Source organism: Vespula vulgaris, chromosome 23 (genome assembly GCF_905475345.1).
Source record: "Vespula vulgaris chromosome 23, iyVesVulg1.1, whole genome shotgun sequence".
NCBI classification, from domain to species: Eukaryota; Metazoa; Arthropoda; class Insecta; order Hymenoptera; family Vespidae; genus Vespula; species Vespula vulgaris.
Genome location: NC_066608.1, coordinates 2,117,158 through 2,141,902, shown reverse-complemented (window position 1 = coordinate 2,141,902; position 24,745 = coordinate 2,117,158). Strand labels below are relative to the sequence as shown.

General features: G+C 28.0%; 6 protein-coding genes across 7 annotated transcripts; 1 reads left to right on the top strand and 5 right to left on the bottom strand.

The window, feature by feature from the left end:
* Positions 1 to 418: 418 nt before the first annotated feature.
* LOC127071826 (fatty-acid amide hydrolase 2) lies at positions 419 to 3,658 on the bottom strand. Its single transcript, XM_051011555.1, has 9 exons — positions 3,215 to 3,658; positions 2,854 to 3,059; positions 2,492 to 2,718; positions 2,068 to 2,397; positions 1,612 to 1,904; positions 1,411 to 1,506; positions 1,180 to 1,338; positions 919 to 1,101; positions 419 to 818 (listed from the first exon to the last, which is right to left on the bottom strand). Exons 1-9 carry the CDS (start codon positions 3,233 to 3,235, stop codon positions 726 to 728), a joined length of 1,608 nt encoding a protein of 535 aa, XP_050867512.1. The 5' UTR covers positions 3,236 to 3,658; the 3' UTR covers positions 419 to 725.
* Positions 3,659 to 3,666: 8 nt separating this feature from the next.
* On the top strand, positions 3,667 to 7,546 carry LOC127071845 (charged multivesicular body protein 1b). Of its 2 annotated transcripts, none has more exons than XM_051011597.1 (4): positions 3,667 to 3,732; positions 4,704 to 4,803; positions 5,183 to 5,648; positions 5,764 to 7,546. In XM_051011597.1, the coding sequence occupies exons 2-4, from the start codon at positions 4,782 to 4,784 to the stop codon at positions 5,876 to 5,878; spliced, it is 603 nt and encodes a 200-aa protein (XP_050867554.1). In that variant the 5' UTR covers positions 3,667 to 3,732; positions 4,704 to 4,781; the 3' UTR covers positions 5,879 to 7,546. The 2 variants fall into 2 exon arrangements, with proteins under 2 accessions (XP_050867554.1, XP_050867553.1); XM_051011596.1 differs by lacking the exon at positions 3,667 to 3,732 and adding an exon at positions 4,144 to 4,424.
* A 49-nt stretch (positions 7,547 to 7,595) lies between these two features.
* On the bottom strand, positions 7,596 to 10,031 carry LOC127071834 (uncharacterized). Its single transcript, XM_051011573.1, has 8 exons — positions 9,977 to 10,031; positions 9,760 to 9,887; positions 9,575 to 9,629; positions 9,361 to 9,487; positions 9,115 to 9,200; positions 8,767 to 8,915; positions 8,521 to 8,669; positions 7,596 to 8,447 (listed from the first exon to the last, which is right to left on the bottom strand). The coding sequence occupies exons 1-8, from the start codon at positions 9,979 to 9,981 to the stop codon at positions 8,091 to 8,093; spliced, it is 1,056 nt and encodes a 351-aa protein (XP_050867530.1). The 5' UTR covers positions 9,982 to 10,031; the 3' UTR covers positions 7,596 to 8,090.
* Positions 10,032 to 12,596: 2,565 nt separating this feature from the next.
* On the bottom strand, positions 12,597 to 15,228 carry LOC127071912 (odorant receptor 30a-like). The gene is made up of 6 exons (XM_051011724.1): positions 14,059 to 15,228; positions 13,489 to 13,895; positions 13,275 to 13,374; positions 13,072 to 13,173; positions 12,824 to 12,982; positions 12,597 to 12,734 (listed from the first exon to the last, which is right to left on the bottom strand). The coding sequence occupies exons 1-6, from the start codon at positions 14,350 to 14,352 to the stop codon at positions 12,681 to 12,683; spliced, it is 1,116 nt and encodes a 371-aa protein (XP_050867681.1). The 5' UTR covers positions 14,353 to 15,228; the 3' UTR covers positions 12,597 to 12,680.
* A 431-nt stretch (positions 15,229 to 15,659) lies between these two features.
* LOC127071911 (uncharacterized) lies at positions 15,660 to 16,443 on the bottom strand. The gene is made up of 2 exons (XM_051011723.1): positions 15,853 to 16,443; positions 15,660 to 15,771 (listed from the first exon to the last, which is right to left on the bottom strand). The coding sequence occupies exons 1-2, from the start codon at positions 16,242 to 16,244 to the stop codon at positions 15,660 to 15,662; spliced, it is 504 nt and encodes a 167-aa protein (XP_050867680.1). The 5' UTR covers positions 16,245 to 16,443.
* A 1,456-nt stretch (positions 16,444 to 17,899) lies between these two features.
* On the bottom strand, positions 17,900 to 23,124 carry LOC127071773 (odorant receptor 13a-like). Its single transcript, XM_051011414.1, has 6 exons — positions 22,644 to 23,124; positions 22,157 to 22,563; positions 18,841 to 18,940; positions 18,516 to 18,617; positions 18,266 to 18,424; positions 17,900 to 18,180 (listed from the first exon to the last, which is right to left on the bottom strand). Exons 1-6 carry the CDS (start codon positions 22,929 to 22,931, stop codon positions 18,127 to 18,129), a joined length of 1,110 nt encoding a protein of 369 aa, XP_050867371.1. The 5' UTR covers positions 22,932 to 23,124; the 3' UTR covers positions 17,900 to 18,126.
* Between the last annotated feature and the right edge of the window lie 1,621 nt (positions 23,125 to 24,745).

Genomic DNA, 24,745 nt, shown 5'->3' with positions numbered 1-24,745 from the left:
AATCGAACTACGTCTTATTACGTATTTGTATGTATATGTTAGTATATTAATATTTATGGGGAATAATGTGATTAGGCTTTCTTATGCATGCTGTGTTATTAAATTTAATGTTATATTAAATAATAGGTTAATGAGTAATTAGTTTTACTGTATTTATATATATATATATAACCTCTTATTAATTCATAATGTTAATATTCGATTTGTTGTTAATCTAAATTAAAAAATTGGAACATTTAATAATGTAAAATTTAATAAAATAACTTTTAAAATTAACGATGTAGTAACATAAAAATTTATAATGTTGAAAATTAACAAAGATACTAACCTTGAAAAATTTATATGTCACGAAAATAATTTATCAAAACGGATTTATGAACGGATGATGATGAATCTATATTTTATTCAAATTCTAAACTGTGCGAATATCATTAGATTTATTATTATCAATAATAATACACATTTTATAACAACATATTATAACGTTAATACGATACAAAAAAGAAAATATTATAACAACATTGTATATATTACAGTATAAAATTTAAATAAAAATTAAAAAACGCAAATTAATAAATAACCTTTCTCCATATCCATAAAATCTGATAATCTACAACAGATGTTTAATATCTAATGAAAACATAACCCTTGGAAGACAAAACGCCTAAAAAAAATAATTATTAAATTGTTTGCTTAAAATTTACTTATACATTTATGCAGGAAAATTAAATGGAGGGTGGTACCCAACCACCAAATGCACGTTCGAGTTCTTTTGCTACAGCAATACATAGATGATCGTTATATGGAGCTGCAATAACCTACAATATATATATTAATGTATTAATATATAATTAGTTAAGTAAACTTACGTAAATTTATTACAAAAATTAGTGTTTTCTTTATATAATTTTCACATACCTGAATACCTACGGGCAATCCGTCATAATCTAATCCAAGGGGAACTTGACATACAGGAAATTTAAGGACATTGAATAGACACCAATAACCAAAATTATATGGTCTAAGAAATGAAGAGTAATGATAAATAGCAGGAAATGGAGCAGAAGGGTAAAATAAAACTCCATTTTCATCTAAAATTTCCTATAAAAAAAGAACACAATATATGTTATAATTGTAAAAGTCTATATAATGATTCTAAATAAAAATGATATTACGTACCAATAAATATTTTTTCATATTATTAGTAACATTTCTAGCCCATTCAGAGTTTTCTTTTGGTAAGAAATCTTCATCTATTAACTTTAATAATGCGGCAAATGTTATATCGGATGTTCCTGACATAAATTTTCGAATTTCAGAAACTGCATTTGTACGAAACTGTGAAAAATTAATCTTATAAATTATACAATATAAAAAAGATAGAATTTTTTTCACGAGCTATATCATTACCTCTCTATTTGTTATGTCTGCTTTAAAATCTGCGTTTTCTTGACTCATCCAATATCTCCATAATCTAAAACTGTATTCTGATCCAGGTATCTTGATCTGCACGATAATAAAAAATATTTATACTCAAATAATTTTTAATAAAAACAAATGTATCGTTCTTTCAAAGTATAATTTAAAAAGAAAAAAAAAATAAAGAAAAACCTTGGTTGCAGATTTAGTTATTTCTTCAAAATGGTCCACTGCCTTTCTTAATGCAGCACGCATTGCATGATTCACTTTACTTGCTCTAAGGTCACCAGATTCTGGTTGATAAAATATCTTCAAATTTTTTAAATTGACAGGTTCATCTAATTTTAATTTAGATATTTTGTCACCAACCAAAACTTTTAAAAATGGTGCCAAATCTTCAGCTTTTTTACAGATTGGACCTGCCTCTGCCATAGACTCTGGATAATATTTATCTCTTAATCCAATACCTTTTAAAGATGTCACTCCTACCAATTAAGAATAATATTCAAATATTATGCATATATATATATATATATATACATTTTATAATAATTTTTATTATAAATATTTATATATTTTGTAATAATTTTAATATAAAAAGTTATGTTTTGGATCATTAAAATATAGATTATATTTGTAAACTTTTACCTTCACTAGGTTTCATTCCAAAAACTCCATTATAAAAAGCTGGCATTCTAGTAGATCCACCAATATCACTACCAATAGAAAATGCAGAACCACATGCAGCAATAATAGCACCTTCACCACCGCTACTTCCACCAACAGTTCTTGTTGTATTGTAAGGATTACATGTTTGACCATATAGGTTATTTCTTGATTCAACCCACAAATTAAGTTCAGGAATATTTGTTTTTGCAATAAGTATTCCACCAGCTTTCTTCAAATAGGCAACCACTGTTGCATCTGATGTTGAACGGTAATTTCGACGACTTAACATACCCATAGTATGATATAAACCTATAGATATTAAATATGAATAACAAAAAGTAGTATAAAACATAATAATTTATTTACTTATATAAAAATTTTATTATATTTTCAATATACTCACCTTCTGCTTCATTGCTCTCTTTAGTTGTAAATGGAACACCTAAAAATGGTCTTGTTTCTTTTAAGAATGAAGTATCATCATAATCCTGTAATTCAACATCAACTGCTTTTGCTTCTTTTATCGCTTCTGCATATCTTTCTTCTACAATTGCATTGATCAATCCATTAACTTCTTTGCATCTTTCGATAAAACTTTCTACAACTTTTTCAGCCTTAATTTGTTTTGTTCTAAATAAAAATAGAAATAACATAGAAGATATTTAATTGTAAAAGAATACATTGCAACGTCTAATAAATTAGATATCGAATAAACATTAAATGAAATGAAATGAAATAAAAAAAAGAAAGAATGAAAATTTTTACCGTATCTTTTCTGCTAATGTTGTGGCACTGTCCAACAATAAAGGATTTGTCACAGCAGGTACTTTCTTTGCTTTTTGGTCATAATATAACCCAAATATAAAATCTACCATACAATCAAATATACAATGTAGTTGAATAACAACACATTTTAACAAATCCAGAAATAATTTTTTCGCTTTTTCAAATAACGTATTGTTTGTATTTTTCTAAAAAAAAAAGAACACGAACGAATATGTTACATGTTAAAACATTAATTGAAGATACATATATATATATATACAAAATTGATTGACTTGTTGCACATTTTATAACGATAGTTATGTACTTAATAAATTATAAAAGTATATATCGTTTGAAATACCTTCTTTATTGAAGTACACATGATGCCCGACAATAAAATTAAACAGAATTATTTAACAATATTAAAAATAATATTAACTATATTCGTCGATAAACTGGGATCTTAAATTATGCAGATGCCGTATCTAATTGCGTGATATATTTAATTATAATTCTCTGATAAATGAGCAAATGAACAGATAAAATAAATTAAATATCGTATCGGTGTTATTCAAACGCGAAGATACCTATTACTGCGAACGAACTACAAACCGACAATAACCGACTTTAATTATATATATTTTTTTCGTTCATTTGAAAAACTATTTCGCAGTATGGGTATTTATATTATATATTGTATATACAGAAAGTTTTTTCTAATGTGACGCTAGGCATCACAAATCCTTAACTAAGATGGTATGTATACATATGTATACACAACTGAAAGTAATTCTTGCTAATGTTTAGCTTTCTAACTTTACACAGTCATTTGAAAGGCGTAGCAATCGCACTGAATCAGCACTTTTGCAGTAAAATCAGGTAGAATTTAATCGATTAACTTTGACTATTAAATATTCAAAAGAGTAATAATCTATGAATAATAAAAAAAAAACTATCGTTCAATATTAACCAATAGAAATTCATATCACTAACTATATATAAATGTATATATATATAGGGTATCCTAAAAGATTTGACCCATATTTCAGGAGCGGATGCTGTAGAACAAGTAAAATGAACAAAATAAATAAATAAATAAAAAATGAAATATATACAAATGTACATATGTACCAATAATGTTAGATTATTTCGGAGTAATTTCATCGTATTTGAACTTTGAGGTTAAGTAGATTATTTTATATTTTGTATAAGTCGTCGGACGATCAATTTCAAGGCCACGAAGATCAATAATACCTATCGAAAAGTTGTTCTACGTAATTCCCTCGATACGCTCCTGAAATATTGATTAAAACTTTTGTGACATCCTGTATACATTATTTTATAACGATTATCGCTGTTTGATTGGATAAGAAAAATTTTGTCCGGATATTGTCGTCCAGGATAATGCACAGAATTCACATGAAATATATCTGTAAATTGTAGCTACTTTTTATTGGTTATAATTTTCACTTGTGTGAAATAACTCGTAGGACGTGTATCTTATTTATGATGTATCTTTGTTACATACGTGTGTGTTTTACTAACTATAGTACAAGTGACAAATTAGTGTGGTGAGTAATATTTAATATAGAAAAATTTGAGATTTATCTACATCTGTCATTATTATATATATATATGTTTATATATATATATATATATATATATATATATATATATATCTGCTTATCTCATCTTTGAATCTCATATCTTTATACGATTTTTGTGAAACAATCAATGACATCTGATTCTGTCAGTTTTTTATTATCGAATTATAATTCAATTCCCTGTTTATCGTTTATCTTAGAAAACGTTGTGCTAATCAAATCAATACGTATTACCTGTCATTCTAGGATTAAATCTATAAGAGACGAATTATTAACTTGAAAGGTTGCAAACTAACCGTCACAACGGGGATCGAACAGTCAGCCATGTCCGTCTCTCAGATGGAGAGTATCCTTTTTGAATAATTATTTATATTTGTTTTGATTGATTTCATATTATTAAACGAATGGATAACGATTTTTTATATTTGATGTTAATTAATATATACAATTTGCGATATACGAATCATCTGACAATTGATTGTAATTCGATTAATCGAATGATCGAATAGTAAAAATATTAAAATAAAAATTAATTATTTTATATGTATATGAGTGAATATGGATGTTAATATAGTTTTTCATTTAATTTAACAAAATATTTTTTATTGTAAATAGTATTATAGGTTATTTTATTTGTTAATAATATCTGTTATTAATCTGATTGTTATAATTCATACTTCGAATATTTTCTATATAATTAAAAATTCCTTATATATAATATATAGAGAATTTGTTCAACTTAAAGTTCGCTGTAAAGGAATTAGAAAGAAATTCCAAAAAATGCGAGAAAGAAGAGAAAATAGAAAAGGCCAAGGTAAAAAAAGCTATACAGAAGGGAAATATGGAAGGAGCAAGAATACACGCTGAAAATGCAATTAGACAAAAAAATCAAGCTTTAAATTATTTACGTATGAGTGCTAGAGTTGATGCTGTTGCAAGTAGGGTACAAACAGCGTTGACTACTAGAAAGGTTACACAATCTATGGCTGGTGTAGTCAAAGCAATGGATGCTGCAATGAAGTCAATGAATTTGGAAAAGATATCAGGTTTAATGGACAAATTTGAAAGTCAATTTGAAGATTTGGATGTTCAAAGTTCATATATGGAAAATGCTATGTCGCAAACAACAACAACAAATGTACCACAAAATGATGTTGATACATTAATGCAACAAGTAGCAGATGAAGCTGGGTATGTTTTGTATTATTATTTATTAGCTAATACATATATAATAATAATTTTTATTTATTAGCCTTTTTTATTTACTTAATAAATATATATATATATATATATGTATGTATTTTAGTCTTGAATTAAACATGGAACTGCCACCTGGACAACTAGGAAGTATTGGTACTTCTACAGCTGTAAGTCAAGAACAGGACGAACTTACACAACGGTTGGCACGCTTAAGAGAATAATATCAACTTCTTTGTGTAATAAAAATGTTATATATCTACAGCTTAAATGAAACAGATACTTCTAAAATTGATCTTAGTATTCTGTATTTTAATAGTGTTATACCAAATGTTAGTTACATTGTGAAATACATGTAGATATCTAAAATAATATTAACCTCATTTCTAATACACAAGTAAATGCCAGTGTAACTAACAGTTATTATCTATTATAATTTAGGTATTTGTATATTATATATATTTATATGTTGATAACATTTTTATTACATAAAATCAATTTTGGCAATATAATTTTAGTACATTTTGGTTCAATTTATAAGCTTATGCTTACAGTTAATATACTCTTTATATCTTAAAGTCAGGGAATTGTTTAATATTTTTTTGGTATAAAACATTAAAAAACTTAATTCATTTATACAATTATGAAAAACGGAAAACCTAAATAATGCGTGCCTTTTTGCAATAATAAAATTCACAACTTAAGATGAACAAGATTTATATTAGATCACTTTAAAATTCCAAAAAAACAAGCGTAACGAAATTTTTATTATATTTGATAATATCTGTTTTTAGTATTATAATACTTATTATTATTAATAGGTATATAGGAAATTAAATTAGATAATATATACTTTTTTATTCTTATTAATTTTTTATATATATCAATAGCCCAATTAATTAACATGCAAAAGAATATTTGTTAAAGCACAACAATAATTATAGAATATTTATATATTACATACATATGTAAATAAAATGCTATTTCTGTTATGCTTATAAATGCTTGTTTCACAAGTTGCTACTCTTTTTTATGAACTTTTTAATCAATGACATTAATTGCATAAAATTTAAGTACAATTTAAAATTACTTTTTCAATTATTACAAAAAAAAAAGAAAGAAAGAAAAAAATATTTAATATTTCATTATAAAAATGAAGATAATCTTAAACTCTTGCTTTAGCTTATATAAAAAATTCATGTATGTACTTGTGTAATTATTTATAAAACATGTAATATATTACTGACTATAAAAAACAAACCATAAAGAAAATTTCAATATAATATTAAGAAAAACCTTATCTTGAAATATAATATATTATTTTTAAAGATCATTGTAGTAATTATGTTATATCAATAATTATGTTATATCATCACAAGAATATAATTTCTTAATTTCCATTTGAAAATTTTTTTATCCAAAGTGTATCATAAGGTACAGCTTGTTCTAAAGTAATTTTTTTTTCTTGATGTAATTCTAAGAAAGAGGATTTTTTTTAACAATACTTTTTATCTTAAAAATACTTTGTATTTATAGAATGAAAATTTACCTAAAAGTAGTAAATAACAACATGCTGCATCAGTTTTACTATATTGACCAGGTGGAATAACATCAATGAACCGAATTAATTCTCTATCATGCCAAAGAACTTCTAAGAGTGCAAGCAAATCTAATTTTGTTAGCAAACATGACTGAGAGAGTTTAATAGTTTCCTGACTAAAAAGAGAAAATAAATAAATAATCATAAATTGTTTTTAAAAACTATAGCATTATAATAACAGTATTAATTAATTATATATAAACTTAATTATACTGTAATTATATATAGTTAATCATATATATGATGTTCACTATATTTATATAAAAAATAAAAATACATTTTATAAATGATATTCCATATTTATAGTAAATTTCTAAACTTACGATTGATCTATTTTTTGTTCATGGATTGTCAAGTCAGGACCAGTTCCATTTCGTGCAATATTTAATAGCCCAAAGTCTTGTTCTATGTTTTGTAAATCTATTTGTTGTTCATTATCTGAGATTACTAATTCCTGATGTGAACTCATGGTTTTATGAACACTAGTTTCTTTTATAGACTTTGCACTTGCATCAGTAGACTTTATCACAGATAATTCAGCAAGCAGTTCATCAGTCTTATTACTTTTTTCTCCCAAACGTACAATTTCAGTCGCTAGAAATTTACACTGTTATCATTACATTAAAAGAATTGATAAAAAATAGAATTTGTTTTTTATACAAGCAATACATTTTTCTAGCAATTGAAATTCCATTTGCGTCTTCTTTTTTATAGCTGGTAAATTTACATGCATGCTGAAAAGTTTAATTAAGGGACTGTTCCATTTGTTTTTGCGAATAGAAACAAATCTTGCTGGTGCTGCTTGAAAAAGAATTTCTGATGTTGATATATTCACATTATTCATATTTAATGGCTAGAAAATAACAAAGCATGATTTTTGTTTGCCTTAATTCTTTTATATAATATAAATTCATTCTTGTACAAAATCTGAATGAACTTACAACAGTATGACCATTGACATTACTGATCCACTTTCGTATTACTTTATGACTGAGTTTTGTATTTTTATCAGCTAATATTCTTTTTCTTTTTAATTTTATCTTTATTTTTTGTGGATCTTCATGTATTGATTCCAAGTCCTGCAATGGTTCTATAGAATAATCTGCAGTAGGAATAGGAATAGGAACTACTTCAGTTTCTGGTATTGTTGCGATTTCATCCTTATTTGGAACTGCTACATCTTCGAACCTTAACTTAAATAATAATTCTCAAATTATTCCTATTATTGTTAGTAATGGTAGTTTACTTGTATAGTAAAATATATACACGTCTTCTTTTGGTTGGTGTTTCTGTATGTGTTACTTCTGCAGACTGTCTTTTTCGAGGTGTTAAATAAGTACTCTCATCTGGCATAAGTTCTTCCACAGTTACTTCTGGTAATGTTGTTTTTGCAAATGCTGTACGATGTTCCTCATCTGAAACATAAATATATTATATCAAGTGTACGAGTGTTATTATCATTATTATTATTATTATTAATATTCTGATTAAAAAGTAAATTTTGTTTCTTACTTCTCAAGGTTAAATCATCACGTACAAGAGATATTATCATTTCTTTTTCAGCTCTATCATATGGTACATAAAATTCTTCTGAATCTGTTAAAGTATTTGCATTGTACAGAGATGCATCATTTGTAATGTGCATTCTTTCAAACATTTCTCTATATAATGAGAAAGCGAAATAAACGAATAGTAATTATAAGAATATAAAAACAATGTTTTTACATTTTTTATAAGAAATAAATTGCATAATTAAGATCCCTAACAAAAATATTACTTCGATTTTTTTGAGTACATGCAAATTTCAGATCTTTTCAAAACTACTTTGAGATATTGGAAAAAAAAAATAGATATACTAACGCTGAGAAATCTGCATCAGGTTCATTTAAAAAACGAAGTTCTTCTTCCGTTAAAGCACCAAATTCTAAACAACCAGCATCATGCATCTATATATATAATTTTTCATTAGATTTTCAAATATTATGTTATATTAATAATGTAACAAATACAATATATCATATGTACAAAAATATTCTCATAAGATTTATATGCAAAATATGAAAATGAAATTTTATTTTATCTTTTATGTTATAGTCATATATTTACCATATTTCTAAGTTTAGTATCAATGTTAGGTTCATAAGGTAATAATTTAAAAGCTTCATGCAATTGTTCACTACTTGTTGAAGCTACATTTAAAGAATCAGTATATTTTTTATTTCTTTCTTCATCTCTGTTTAAAAAGAATTATAATTTTTTATTAAAATTATATTAATTATCTTTCAAATATAAAAATATAAAAAAACAAATCATTACATACCTCTTGTCAGTCTCAATAATCTTGTCAAACATATTATCAAGTTCAATAATATTTTCTAAAATAATAAAGATTATAATATCATAGAATATATTGCAGAATAATATATATTTTCTTTTACTAATACGATATACATCTAAAATAGTTTGATTTCTATATATATTATACAGTAATGAATTCGAACTTACTTTCTAAATAAGAAGTTTGACATAAAAGTATTTTTGTAACACCGTACATTAATTGAGATGATAAATAAAGACTAGCTTTACCGGATGGTTCATTATTGTTCATCTCGATTATATTTTTTATATCATTGCTTTTTAGAACAAACAAATTTTTCATTAATATGTAAATTTTTTATTAAAAAGAAAAGAAAAGAAAGAAAACATTTTCAATCATACAAACCACATTTGACACACATCAATTTCATTAATAGTTAGTGATCTAAACTTTTGTTGAAACTTTTTAATACTGAGAGTAGCAGCTAACCAACATTTTGAGAATTTTCCTTTCTTCTTTCCAGCAAAAAGTTCAAATGTATCGAACATCTAGTACAAAATATAAAAAATAATAATGAAGTAAGTTTTTTATCCATTTTTTTCATTACATCAAATTTTATAACATATGAAAAAAATGTGATTGTAATTATTTTTTTCAAAATATTAAAAATTTTTATAAAAAAATAAATGAAAATATTGGTAAAATGAAATACGAAAATTTCTTTTTTTAAGTGCAAATATTATGCAAATTTAATCTGTATCATTTCGAATCTTTTTTTAAAAGTCATAATTTTTTTTTTTCACAAATGTTTTTTAAGCGATCGAAATTATTTCAATCTTCGTAACAGTATTAACAAATAGAACAGACAGAAAAATTCATATTTTAAGATAAATTATATAATAATATATATATATATATATTATGAATAAAAATGATTTGGAATTTTTCTCAAAAATTTCTTACATATATTTTATCTATTTATAAAAATTCAAAATATTTTACTATTTATATCTACATATAACATATTAACATTAAACGTAAGTATGATTTATGAAATTTCATTTTTCGTAAAATTCGTTCTATGATTTAAATAAAAATATAGCATTATATCACCTTAAATAAATATATTCCAAAAATATATTTTCTTAAATTAAAAAATTATATCGTATTATAATGAATTATTATTATTATTATTTCAAAATTATAATTTTTGTTTGAACGATTTTTTCTTTTTTTTTTTTTTTACTATTGAAATCGTAATTGTTCGATTACTTTATAACGTATAGTATTTCAATAATTGTAAATCGATCCATATCGAATATTAACCGTCAGTTATTTGATTGGTAGAAGCGTTTTAACGTATTTGCATCATTGGAAGATTTCAAAAATATGCCTACATTAATCATCTAATTTTTTTCTTTAGATCAAATATAACAGAATAAATAATAAAAACAAATGAATTTTGTCATTTGATTTAATTTTAGTAGATCATTAGTGCAGAAATATTATTTATTTATTATTTTATTTAAAAATTATTTTTATACGGTTATTTAGCATTACGTCATAAAAACAAAAGAAGCTTGGTACATGTAACGGTCAGTTAGTTTCGTTTACGCGGTCGTGCGGTAAAGATCTGTCCGAATTAGAAATAAACGATCCGATTAATAAAACTTTTAATTACTTCTCGGTTCTTAAGTTTTATATCGTGTGTTATTTTTTATGTTATTATAAATCAAAATAAATTAATTAATGTGTTTAATAGTGATATAGTGATATAGTGATACAGTGATACAGTGATACAGTGATACAGTGATACAGTGATACAGTGATACAGTGATACAGTGATATAGTGATGTGATATATATAATGTGATATAGTGCATATATAAAGAAGCTTCGTCGTTACGTTACAGGTAATTAATATATATTTTCTAACGTAGAGAATCTTTCAATATATAAATCTATTCTCAAATAAATGATTTTTAATCTACATTGGTAACGAATCGTGACAATATCGAGAATAAAAAATATTCCCATTTTCTTTATAATTTTTTTTTTTCGCGTTATTGAGCTTTATTTCTATAAATATCGAATTGTAATAATTAATTTTCATAGTTTGAGATCATAAAGTATTCGTTTAGATAGTTTTTAGGCTTGTATATCATATTTTTAATGTTTCGATATTTTCGTATAATAAATCGAGAAATTATAAATTTCGTAGGGGGGCCATTGATAGCTGGCTTCCGGTGCATGCGCGAGTGTGTCGTCGGTATGTGCTGAGTCCGTCATTTCGAATTATTGTGTGGTACCAGGAGCTTCGTTGTTACGTTAACAACAGGTAATTAGTATATTATTCTTATCTTATATACCAATCGATTGTCGAAAAGGTAATTTCCATGATTTTCATTCGCAAGTCGTTCGTAAATAGTCAGACATTTTTATCGACCGTAATGACGATCGATAAAACAGGAATTTATCTCGCCGACGTTCAATAAAGTACAAACTTCTTTCGTCGTAAAATAAAAAACTACTATACCGACGGTATCTGTCGTAATCTGTACTAGGTTTGTGGAAGCTTGTGGAATTGGAAACTTATGGATTGATTTTTGTAGAAATAATTTATTATTTACGTGTAAAATAGATAGAATTAATTGATTGTATTTGTTTAGTTTGAAAAACAAAACATAAACGGAGATATATACACGTGTATGCTTTAGGAATAATAACAATGTATATCCATCTTCGTAAACTCAGAATATAACCTTGAAATATCTCTAGAAGAGGTATATACACACTATATATATAGGCATTTTTGTGCTCTTAAGTTATTATTTATTCCCGTAGAACACATGGTACATAATTATAGTAATATATAATTATCGTACAACACAAAATGATATACTTTACGTGCTTGATATAACGCAAATATATAATAATATAAGTATATGTACGTGTATTTATATAAAACATAATACATTCTTACGATTTACAATTTTAATTCGATTTTTTATTTGCAATAATGACTATAAGATTTTTTAAATTAAATCTTTGTATTAATAACAATCAATCTAAACGATCTACCGTTATTTGATCGATATTTGATTTATTGTTTAAATGACTGCAGCACGTAACGTTGTAAAGTACGAGAATGACGAGGATAGAAACTGTAAACAGAATAAAAAAAATATATATATATACATATATTTATTTATTATAATATTTGTATTATCTTTTATTATTTTGATATACTTGCCGAAGCATAATATTTTAGAGATAACGCTGGTAAAACTCCACTGATGCTAACAATTACAGGTTTTTGAGATCTTTGAATCAAAATGCATATATTTTTCAATACTTCTGTAGATTGTCCAATCCAATTAGAATTATAAACCGATAATCCAATAGCTGTGCTCTTTACGAAACATACGATAATTAATATCATAATGGAATAATTTTTTATATATATATATATATTTGATTATCCCTTTGGATAGCATTTACCATTCCTGACAAATTTTCAGCTGGACGAGAACATAAAAATAATTGAATCGCTGAACCAATAACGAGAATAACGAATTGAATTTTCACGATTGTTGATTTTGCCTGTTGTCGAAAAAAAATTTTTGTTTAAAGTATAATTCAAATTAAAACGAAAGAGAAAGTCAATGGTAATATAAAATAGAGATAAATTTTAGATGACCAACAAAAATAAGTTGTAATCCACCGAATATCATGATCAAAGTCGAAATACAAGTAGTTATAAAAATAATATAACGCACGGATATAACAACGTCTTCCGCATATCTAAAAATAAAAGATAATATACGATTAGAGTAAGTTGTTAGTTCCGTAAAGAGAAAAAAGAAAGAAAAAAAAAAAAAAGGGAAATGAATCGTATAACAGTAAACTATTAATTACCTGAGCAAATGCAAATGTTTACGTATACAACAGTTTAAATCGAATAAATCGATAAATCTCGTTAATTCTATGCACAAAATTTCAAATCTCGCAGAAGCGAACCACAGTAAAACTGCAGCTTGACAGTCAATGGTACCACCGACGGTTGCTAACATTCCAACGAATGCTTGCTGAAAGTAAACTATATCGTATATAGGATGCGAATCCACTTGAAAAGGATACTTTGCGAATGTTGGAAATGGTTGAGATAATATCGCCGGTCCTAAAATAAGACCTGAACAAATCACGTAAAAGCCAATGGTAGTAGTTAAATGAAAAACCGCACACCTGTTCACGTAATTTTGTAATATGGTTTTTTCCAACGGGTTAGCTCGTTTCACGAAATTTTCCATTTCCAGGATTATCGACTGTGATCAAGAAAAAGAACACACGTAAAAAAAGATATGGAAACTCAACATCGAACTAATTGTAAATATTCGAACGTTGAAGCGAAGTTATCGAAGAGGAAAAGAGAGAAAATGATAAGAAGCAAAAAAAGAAAAAAAGAAAAAGAAAAGAACACTGATTTACTTGAAATTTCCAACGTTGCTTTCTCAATATCACCATCTTTATACACATTTGACAAACACCCGCGAGAATGCACGTAGTTTGTATCGTGATTAAAGTATTCCGACGATGCTCGTAAATCCCATTAATTAATGCTAAAAGTAAGAACGTAGCGATTACGAACGACATCCACCAATAAATGTCGCGCAAGAGTAGTTGTTTTTTTGTTGCGTTTAAAGGGGGCGGCCAACAGCCCATTATGACGACACTCATTTTTGTAAATTTCAAAGCAGTTTCCGGCGTTATGTTAAATACCATTATTAACAGAAATACAACAATAAATTCTTTGGATAGGATTAGAAGAAAAGGATCGTACGAAAGAAATACATTTGTAACTACTGCCTCGATATTCGATTATGACAATCTAGAGACTTCCGATGAGTTGTTACAAGAAAGTTTTTTTCATGATATACGTTCGTGTCCGTGGATCACAAGAGCGGATAAATAAATTATTAGAGAAGTTATGCAGACAATATTGGTGTTTTCATCACCTGGCAATTTACTATCAATTACTTCGTAATATATGTTCAAAGCCAACGTTCCTACGTGTTAGTGAAGTTTATTTTCCTTTCGTCGAATTTCGAATAGGTATATTATACTTATCGAAGAATAGTCAAGTGCAAAATGCATTTGCAGATCTCTCTCTCTCTCTCTCTCTCTCTCTCTCTCTCTCTCTTTCTGATATTTTTTATCCTTTTAACCTACAATTACAAATCTATTGTTCGCATTATAATAACAGGTAGACGTAGAATAATATCTTTTGGTTACTTAATATCTTATGGTTACGTATTCCACCGTGTACACACGAAGATACTATTTTCTGTATTCTCCCCTTATCTTTTCATAAGAGAATGAATAAGTTATGAAGGGTTTTCTTGTGTCTATCTTTCTTTCTTTCTTTCTTTCTTTCTTTCTTTTATTTTTCTTTAGCTTCGTAATTATCGTTCATTACTTCGCATCGATAGTCGATATTCCCATCCTTTTTTCTTTCATTTCTTTTTTCTTTTTCCTTAGCCCTTTTTCTTCGCACTATTAAGGAATGAATTGTGAATTCTTCTACGTTAGCGTACACGATAAACCAGTTAACTTCTTTTTTTCCTTTCATCGAAAGCAGACGTTCAATCGAAGGGGTCTTGTTTTCTAAAGAAATGTGTTCTCAAGCGAGCCTCGAATCGAATGTAAGTACGTGAATAATTTTGTGAAATTCGATTCATAAATCTTTTTTTTTTTTTTTCCTTTTCTTTTTCTTTGAATCTTTTTCGTTTTTGCGATAATTCAAAGATGAAGCTATTGCAATTGCAAGAAGGTAGAATAATTAATACAATAAAATGATAGGATTTCATTTTAAGAGCCCTTCTCTTTTTTAATACCGTGAGAATTAAAAGATGAAACTGTTCGAAAGTCAAAATAAATTATCCAATATGCTTAAAGAACGTAATTCTATTTCCGAGATAATTTCAACATTTAAATGTTAAAATTGAGAAAAAATGTTAGAATAATTCATACGATAAATTCTTATAATAAAAGTATTAAAATATTTTGTCCGATCTTGAGTTATTAAGATACTAAAGTAAACTGTAAATATAATTTATTTCACTGAATATTATTAATATGGTTGTAATACCAACAGTGGCAAGGATCACAAAACGTACAGTTTTTACTACTTTTTCTGCATAACTAAAAAGAAATAAGAACAACGCATGTTCATGTTTTTGTTGAATAAATTTTGTTTTCTTATTCTAATGAGAAAAATATTACCTCAGTATCTGACGATGTTTCTCTATACATCGATTAAGATCATACTCGTCCACGCTATTGGCTATTTCAATTTCCAACATTTCAAATCTTGCACCAGCGAACCATAGTAAAAGTGCGACTTGGCAATCAATCGTTGCACCTGTAGAAGCTTGTATACCAGTAATTGCTTGTGTTAAATAAACAATTTCGTAAACGGGATGTGATGCCGTATCGAAAGGATAAACAGCGAAAGTTGGTAACGATTGCGATAGAAATATTGGCCCCAACACGATATTCGTGCTAGATAAATAAAATCCAAAAGTGAGGAATATGTGTAGTAGAGCAGATCTGTTTACATATTTTTGTAGTACAGCTTTTTCGTGTGGTGCGGCTAGTTTAACAATACTTTCCATTTCCGTTATTATCGACTGAAACGATGGAAATAATTTTGTAGACGACGTTGTAATTGGAGATAGCAGACCAAATTGAAGTTTTAATTTTATTAGACCTGCAAACTCGAACGTTGCATTCTACATGCCATCATTTTGATGCTCATTTGTATAATAGCTATTACTATACATATTGACTGTATCATGATCTCGAAATTATCGCGATAAGCATAGATTCCGTTCAGTAACAGCACCAATAACGTTTGAGCACACAGAAAAGACAAGCAAAGGTAAACATCCAAAATGATCAATTTTTTTTTCGAAGTATTCATCGGCGGTGGCCAAAAAGCTAATAAATCAACGCTTCTCTTTGTAAACTTTAATGCAGCCTCGGGAGTAAATCTCATCGTGATATAATTTGTTTGTTTTTTTTTTCTTTCTTTCACTTTTCTTTTTTTTTTTTTTATTAACGCGACCGGTCTGAATGCAAATACCATTCGATGAAAGCTATTCGACGTTGATGAAGAACTGTTCCGTAGATCATAATTTAAATGTAGGGATAAACGAAGGTAGAATAATACATTTTCTTCGATACTGTTTTCATAAACGATTCGAGGAAATTCTCTGTAATAGTCCGCTCGATATTATTTCTATTTCTCCTTCCAATGTAGTTTTGCTACACTTCCGATCGTCGAAGGGAATAAATCAATCAGAAGTTCTCCATACGCTACGTGTATAATTATCTTAAATTATTGTGTGTGAAGTAGATAAGCGATCCTTTCCGCATTTTCTTCCTATATGTTTCCTCACAGATAATTTCGTAGTTGTAGAACGACGATAGAGGAAGAATAAATAATTGTTTATCTAGTGAAACGCGATTAGACTGTAGTAGAATATCGTACCTTTAATTTTCTGTTCTCGCAATAATGAAGTCGAGTCTAATGATTTTCTGTAATATCTTTTTTATGTGATTCATTCGAGTTTTTACTGTGGAATACTGTAACGTACGAAGAGTTCAAATAGAAATGAGATATTCTTAGATTTTGGAAATATTTCATGTTTACATAAGTACGTTGTAACTATGTAGGTAATAGTCTTGATATCGAAATTATTCAATTTGTACTCTTAACATCTTGGATCCTAATTAGCAATTAAAGTTTGTAGCAAATATGTAAAATAAAATCGAGATGCATATTATATTGATATATTGTATTATATTAATATGAATATTAATGCAAGATTTAAACAAACGTTCATTACTGACGTTAGGTAATTTAATCGATAAAATTTCTTCCGTATCTTTCGTTAATCGAAGTGAAAACGGAATCTAACAGTCCATGATATTATCTATATCTTTTTAGATATAAGTTTTATAGACGCCAACAAACAGTTGCTGAAAATAAGTAATTTCGTGCGTGGGAAGCGATTAAATAAGTCATCAAACAAGTTATGTATGACTTCTACGTCTTAGCGTATAATTATTAATCACTATGTGTGTAAAGCCATCATTTTTGCGTGTCCGTGAAGTTTCTGTGCTTTCGTAGAATTAATTTCAAATAGATATTTCCTGTAGAGTAGTCATATGTATAATCTATCTTAATAATTTTAATTTGTTAATTGTTTTTTTTTATATACTCTGTTGTTTTAAATTTATAGTCCTCATTAGAGTCTATTGAATGGTACAGATAGTGTTTTCATACGTTTTGCACTTACAGTCGAAAATAAAATTTTCTTCTTTCTTTTCGTACATTTTCGTGAGAGAACAAGTCCAAAAGATTTTTCTAGACTTCTTATTTATCGTTCATTGGTTTACATCGATACTCGATATTTTTATCCTCCTTTACTTTTTCTTAGCTCTTATTCACACAAGCTTCTTCATAAATATATAAAAGATTAAATAATTGTTTTAGTTAACTGCTGCTCTTAACGTTGTGAAGTACGAAAATGACGATGATAGGAACTGAAATATACGTATTTCAGTATTTAGTACGAAACGAATCGACGTGCATGAGAAAAATCGATAATCGTATTAGAAATGAACTTACCGACATGTAATAAGTTAAAGATAATTCAGGGATAAATCCAGCGATACTGATTGTTACTGGCTTTTGAGATCTTTGAATTAGAATGTATAAATTTTTGCACATTTTTCGTGATTTATCAAACCAATTCAAATCATAAGCTGCCAGTCCAATCGCAGTACTCTGCAACGATAATTTTTAATAAAATAATACATTCTACATGTAGTATAATTATCATTATTTGTATTATCTAAATGAAAAGAGAAAGTTTTACCATTTCTATTAAATTTTCTGCCGGATATGAGTTCAGGAATAATTGAATAATGGCGACAATATCCAAAACGAGGAATTGGAATTTGACCGTAATTGAATCTGACTGTAGTTAAAAAAAAAAAAAATGATTAAAAAAGAAATTAATAAAATAATAATTGCAATATTAAAAAAATGATTAAGAACATGTATAGATATTCTTCATGTACGTATATATATATATATATATATATATATATATATATATATTGTCTACTATTCGAAGAAAATCTTATTCCGAATATTTTGAATAATAACGATTATTTAATTATTATAGTAATAATACTAACAAATAAGAGTAAGAGTCCACTGAATACTATTAATATGGTCGTAATACCAACAGTGGCAAGGATCACAAAACGTACAGTTTTCACTATCTTTTCTGCATAACTAAAAAAAAAAAATAAAAATAACGCCTGCTCATGTTTTTCTTGAATAAATTTTCTTATTCTAATGAGAAAAATATTACCTCAGTATCTGACGATGTTTCTCTATACATCGATTAAGATCATACTCGTCCACGCTATTGGCTATTTCAATTTCCAACATTTCAAATCTTGCACCAGCGAACCATAGTAAAAGTGCGACTTGGCAATCAATCGTTGCACCTGTAGAAGCTTGTATACATGTAAACGCTTGTTGAATATAAACAATTTCGTAAATGGGATGTGATTCCGTGTCGAAAGGATAAACAGCGAAAGTTGGTAACGATTGCGATAGAAATATTGGTCCCAACACGATGTTCATACCGGCTAAATAAAATCCAAAAGTAAGGAATATGTGTAATATAGCACATCTTTTCACATATTTTTCTAGTATAGCTTTGTCGTGTGGTGCGGCTAGTTTAACAATACTTTCCATTTCTGTTACTATCGACTGAAAGGATCGATATAATTTTGTAGACGACGTTCTAATTGTAGATAGCAGACCAAATTGAAGTTTTAATTTTATTAGACCTGCAAACTCGAACGTTGCATTCTACATGCTATCATTTTCGTACTCATTTGTATGATAGCGATTGCTATACACGTTGACTGTATCATGATCTCGAAATTATCGTGATGAATGTACATTCCATTCAGCAACATCAGTAACATCATTTGAGCACATAGAAAAGACGCACAAAAGTAGACATCGAGAAAGAATAATTTTTTTTTCGAAGCGGTCATCGATGGTGGCCAAGCGACCAATAAAGCGACGCTTCTTTTCGTAAACTTTAATGCTGATCCGGGAGTGAACTTCATGATAATGTAATACCTTTGTTCTTCTTTTCTCTTTTCTTCTTTTTTCTTAACGTGACCGATCTGAACGCGAACAAGCAACTATTCTACTTTGAAGAAGAACTGGTCTATAGACTATAATTTTAATTTAGGCATGAAGGAATATAGAATAAAACGTTTCGTTCGGTATTATTTTTACAAAAGAATTCGAAGAAATTCTCTCTAATTATCCGCTCGATATTCTTGCACAAACCCTTACTTCAACTTCTACCTATAATGTAGTTTCGCTATTTCGGATCGTCGAAGGGAATAAATCAATCAGGAGTTCCCTACATGCTACATACTCTTTTACGTATCTGTAGTTATCTTAAATTATTGCGTGCGAAGGGAATAAGCGAGTCTTTCCGCACTTTTTCCCATAATTTTGCTTACATGTAATTTTGCAGTTGAAGAATGCGATGATAGAGGCATAATAAAAACTGTACATTTAGCGAAACAAGCGTTTAGATTGTAGCTTGAAGTATCTCTTTTTGCAATAATCATGTCGAGTCCATTCTTTTCTGTAATATCTTTCTAGTGGCTCATTCGAGTTTTTACTGTGGAATACTGTAACATACGAGGAGTTCAAATAGAAATGAGATATTACTTAGATTCTGGAAATATTTCATGTTTACATAAGTACGTTGTAAATATGTAAGTAATAGTCTTGATATCGAAATTATTCAATTTGTACTCTTAACATCTTGGATCCTAATTACCAATTAAAGTTTGTAGCAAATATGTAAAATAAAATCGAGATGCATATTATATTGATATATTGTATTATATTAATATGAATATTAATGCAAGATTTAAACAAACGTTCATTACTGACGTTAGATAATTTAATCGATAAAATTTCTTCCGCATCTTTCGTTAATCGAAGTGAAAACGGAATCTAACAGTCCATGATATTATCTATATCTTTTTAGATATAAGTTTTATAGACGCCAACAAACAGTTGCTGAAAATAAGTAATTTCGTGGGTGGGAAGCGATTAAATAAGTCATTAAACAAGTTATGTATGACTTCTACGTCTTAGCGTATAATTATTAATCTATATGTGTGAAAATCATCATTTTTGCGTGTCCGTGAAGTTTCTGTGCTTTCGTAGAATTAATTTCAAATAGATATTTCCTGTAGAATAGTCATGTATAATTTATCTTAATTTTTTTTTTATATAGTCTGTTGCTTTAAAGTTATAGTCCTCATTAGAGTCCGTTGAATCGTACAGATAGCGTTTTCATATATTTTGCACTTATAGTCGCGTACTCCATCATACGTAGATAAAAATAAAATTTTCCTTTTTTCTTTTCGTACATTTTCGTGAGAGAACGAGTAAGTCTAAAAGATTTTTCTAGACTACTTATTTATCGTTCATTGATTTGCATCGGTATTTATATCCTTCTTTCCGTTTTCTTAACTCTTCCTCTTCACAGAAATTTTTTTCCTTCTTTATACAAATATAAAAGATTAGTTATTTAATTAACTGCAGCTCTTAACGTTGTGAAGTACGAAAATGACGAGGATAGAAACTGAAATATACGTATTTCAGTATTTAGTACGAAACGAATCGACGTGCATGAGAAGAATCGATAATCGTAATAGAAATGAACCTACCGACATGTAATAAGTTAAAGATAATTCAGGGATAAATCCAGCGATACTGACTGTCACTGGCTTTTGAGATCTCTGGATTAGAATGTATAAATTTTTGCATATTTTTCGTGATTTATCAATCCAATTCAAATCATAAGCTGCCATCCCAATCGCAGAACTCTGCAACGACAAGTTTTAATAAAATAATACATTCTACATGTAGTATAATTATCATTATTTGTATTATCTAAATGAAAAGAAAAAGTTTTACCATTTCTATTAAATTTTCTGCCGGATATGAGTTCAGGAATAATTGAATAATGGCGACAATATCCAAAACGAGGAATTGGAATTTGACCGTAATTGAATCTGACTGTAGTTAAAAAAAAATGATTAAAAAAGAAATTAATAAAATAATAATTGCAATATTAAAGAAATGATTAAGAACATGTATAGATATTCTTCATGTACGTATATATATATATATTGTCTACTATTCGAAGGAAATCTTATTCCGAATATTTTGGATAATAACGATTATTTAATTATTATAGTAATAATACTGACAAATAAGAGTAAGAGTCCACTGAATACTATTAATATGGTCGTAATACCAACAGTGGCAAGGATCACAAAACGTACAGTTTTTACTACTTTTTCTGCATAACTAAAAAGAAATAAGAACAACGCATGTTCATGTTTTTGTTGAATAAATTTTGTTTTCTTATTCTAATGAGAAAAATATTACCTCAGTATCTGACGATGTTTCTCTATACATCGATTAAGATCATACTCGTCCACGCTATTGGCTATTTCAATTTCCAACATTTCAAATCTTGCACCAGCGAACCATAGTAAAAGTGCGACTTGACAATCAATCGTTGCACCTGTAGAAGCTTGTATACCAGTAATTGCTTGTGTTAAATAAACAATTTCGTAAACGGGATGTGATGCCGTATCGAAAGGATAAACAGCGAAAGTTGGTAACGATTGCGATAGAAATATTGGCCCCAACACGATATTCGTGCTAGATAAATAAAATCCAAAAGTGAGGAATATGTGTAGTAGAGCAGATCTGTTTACATATTTTTGTAGTACAGCTTTTTCGTGTGGTGCGGCTAGTTTAACAATACTTTCCATTTCCGTTATTATCGACTGAAACGATGGAAATAATTTTGTAGACGACGTTGTAATTGGAGATAGCAGACCAAATTGAAGTTTTAATTTTATTAGACCTGCAAACTCGAACGTTGCATTCTACATGCCATCATTTTGATGCTCATTTGTATAATAGCTATTACTATACATATTGACTGTATCATGATCTCGAAATTATCGCGATAAGCATAGATTCCGTTCAGTAACAGCACCAATAACGTTTGAGCACACAGAAAAGACAAGCAAAGGTAAACATCCAAAATGATCAATTTTTTTTTCGAAGTATTCATCGGCGGTGGCCAAAAAGCTAATAAATCAACGCTTCTCTTTGTAAACTTTAATGCAGCCTCGGGAGTAAATCTCATCGTGATATAATTTGTTTGTTTTTTTTTTTCTTTCTTTCACTTTTCTTTTTTTTTTTTTTTTATTAACGCGACCGGTCTGAATGCAAATACCATTCGATGAAAACTATTCGACGTTGATGAAGAACTGTTCCGTAGATCATAATTTAAATGTAGGGATAAACGAAGGTAGAATAATGCATTTTCTTCGATACTGTTTTCATAAACGATTCGAAGAAATTCTCTCTAATAGTCCGCTCGATATTATTACACAAACGCCTATTTCAACTTCTCCCTATAGTTTCACTACACTTCGAACCGTCGAAGGGAATAAATCAATCAGGAGTTCCCTACACTCTACACGCTCTCTTACGTATCTATAGTTATCTTAAATTATTGCGTGCGAAGGGAATAAGCCTGTCTTTCCGCACTTTTTCCCCATAAATTTTCTTACATGTAATTTTGCACTTGGAGAACGCGATGATAGTGGTATAATAAAAACTGTATATTTAACGAAACAAGTCTTTAGATTGTAGCTTGAAGTATCTCTTTTTGCAATAATGGTGTCGAGTCCATTCATTTTCTATAATATCTTTCTAGTGGTTTATTCGAGTTTTTATTGTGGAATACTGTAACGTACGAGGACTTCGAATAGAAATGAGATATTTTTAGATTTCGGAAATATTTCATATTTACATAAGTATCTTTCAAATGTGTAAGTAATAGTCTTGATATTGAATTTATTCCATTTATATTTTGAATCAATCCTAACGATCCTAAATTCAGATGTAGCTTGATAGAAGATTTTATTATTGATGTTTGGTAATTTAGTCGATGAAATTTTGTTCGTCTAATCATTTTTACGTGTCAGCGAAGTTTTTGTGCTTTCATCGAATTAATCGCAAGTAGTGGATATCAAAAACGGGAATATACTGTATTATCAGTAAATATGAAAAAATCTATTTTGCTGACTATTAGTCTACTTGACTATTAGTCAGTAACGAAGATTCCTGTTTGGATATAGAACGTTGTCTTCTTTCGCATCAATCTACAAGGTTCCTATTTTACTATCAGTCTTTAATCAAGAAATGTACTTTATCAATTGATAGTAAAATAGGTATCTTGATTAGTCATGTACTATTTTTGCCGAGTCCTCTTTACGTTCATTATCTTGTTCGTATCAATCTTTTCACTTTTTGAAATAATTGAAAAATGAAGTTATTACAATCGCGAGAAGCAAGAATAATTTCGATAGTAAGATCATAAAATTCAATGAACAGAACTCTTCTCTAACAATTTCTAATTTTGAAATAATTTAAAGACAAGTTTAATAAGATTGCGGGATAGAAAAGTAATACGTATAAAAAGTTCATAACGTTCGATTCTCAGAGCTCTTCTCGAATTTTTTCTAATATCGGATATAATTAAAAGATGGATCGAAGTTATTAAGATCGAAGAATCTTATAATAAGCTCATCAAATTCAATTCGTTCGTCCATTTTTTAACTGCTTGATATTTTTGAGATTATTCGAAGATGGAAGAGATTATCGATATTGGAAAACGAAAAAAAGAATGTCGGAATAATTTATACTCGTAATAAATTCATACGATTAATTTCACAAACTTATTCTTCAATCTTTTCTATTACCTTTCGGTAGTTTGAAGATGAGGGTATTAAGACTGCAAAGTGCAAGAATAATTTATCTCTAGCAAAGATAATTTGAACATCGATGCTTTTAGCGTTACTCGGATCGTGCCGAGTCGAATATGTCGTACGAAGCTAAAATACCCGAACGTTGGCACTCAAGTGGGATTACCGTTGCGCGAGATTTGTGTTG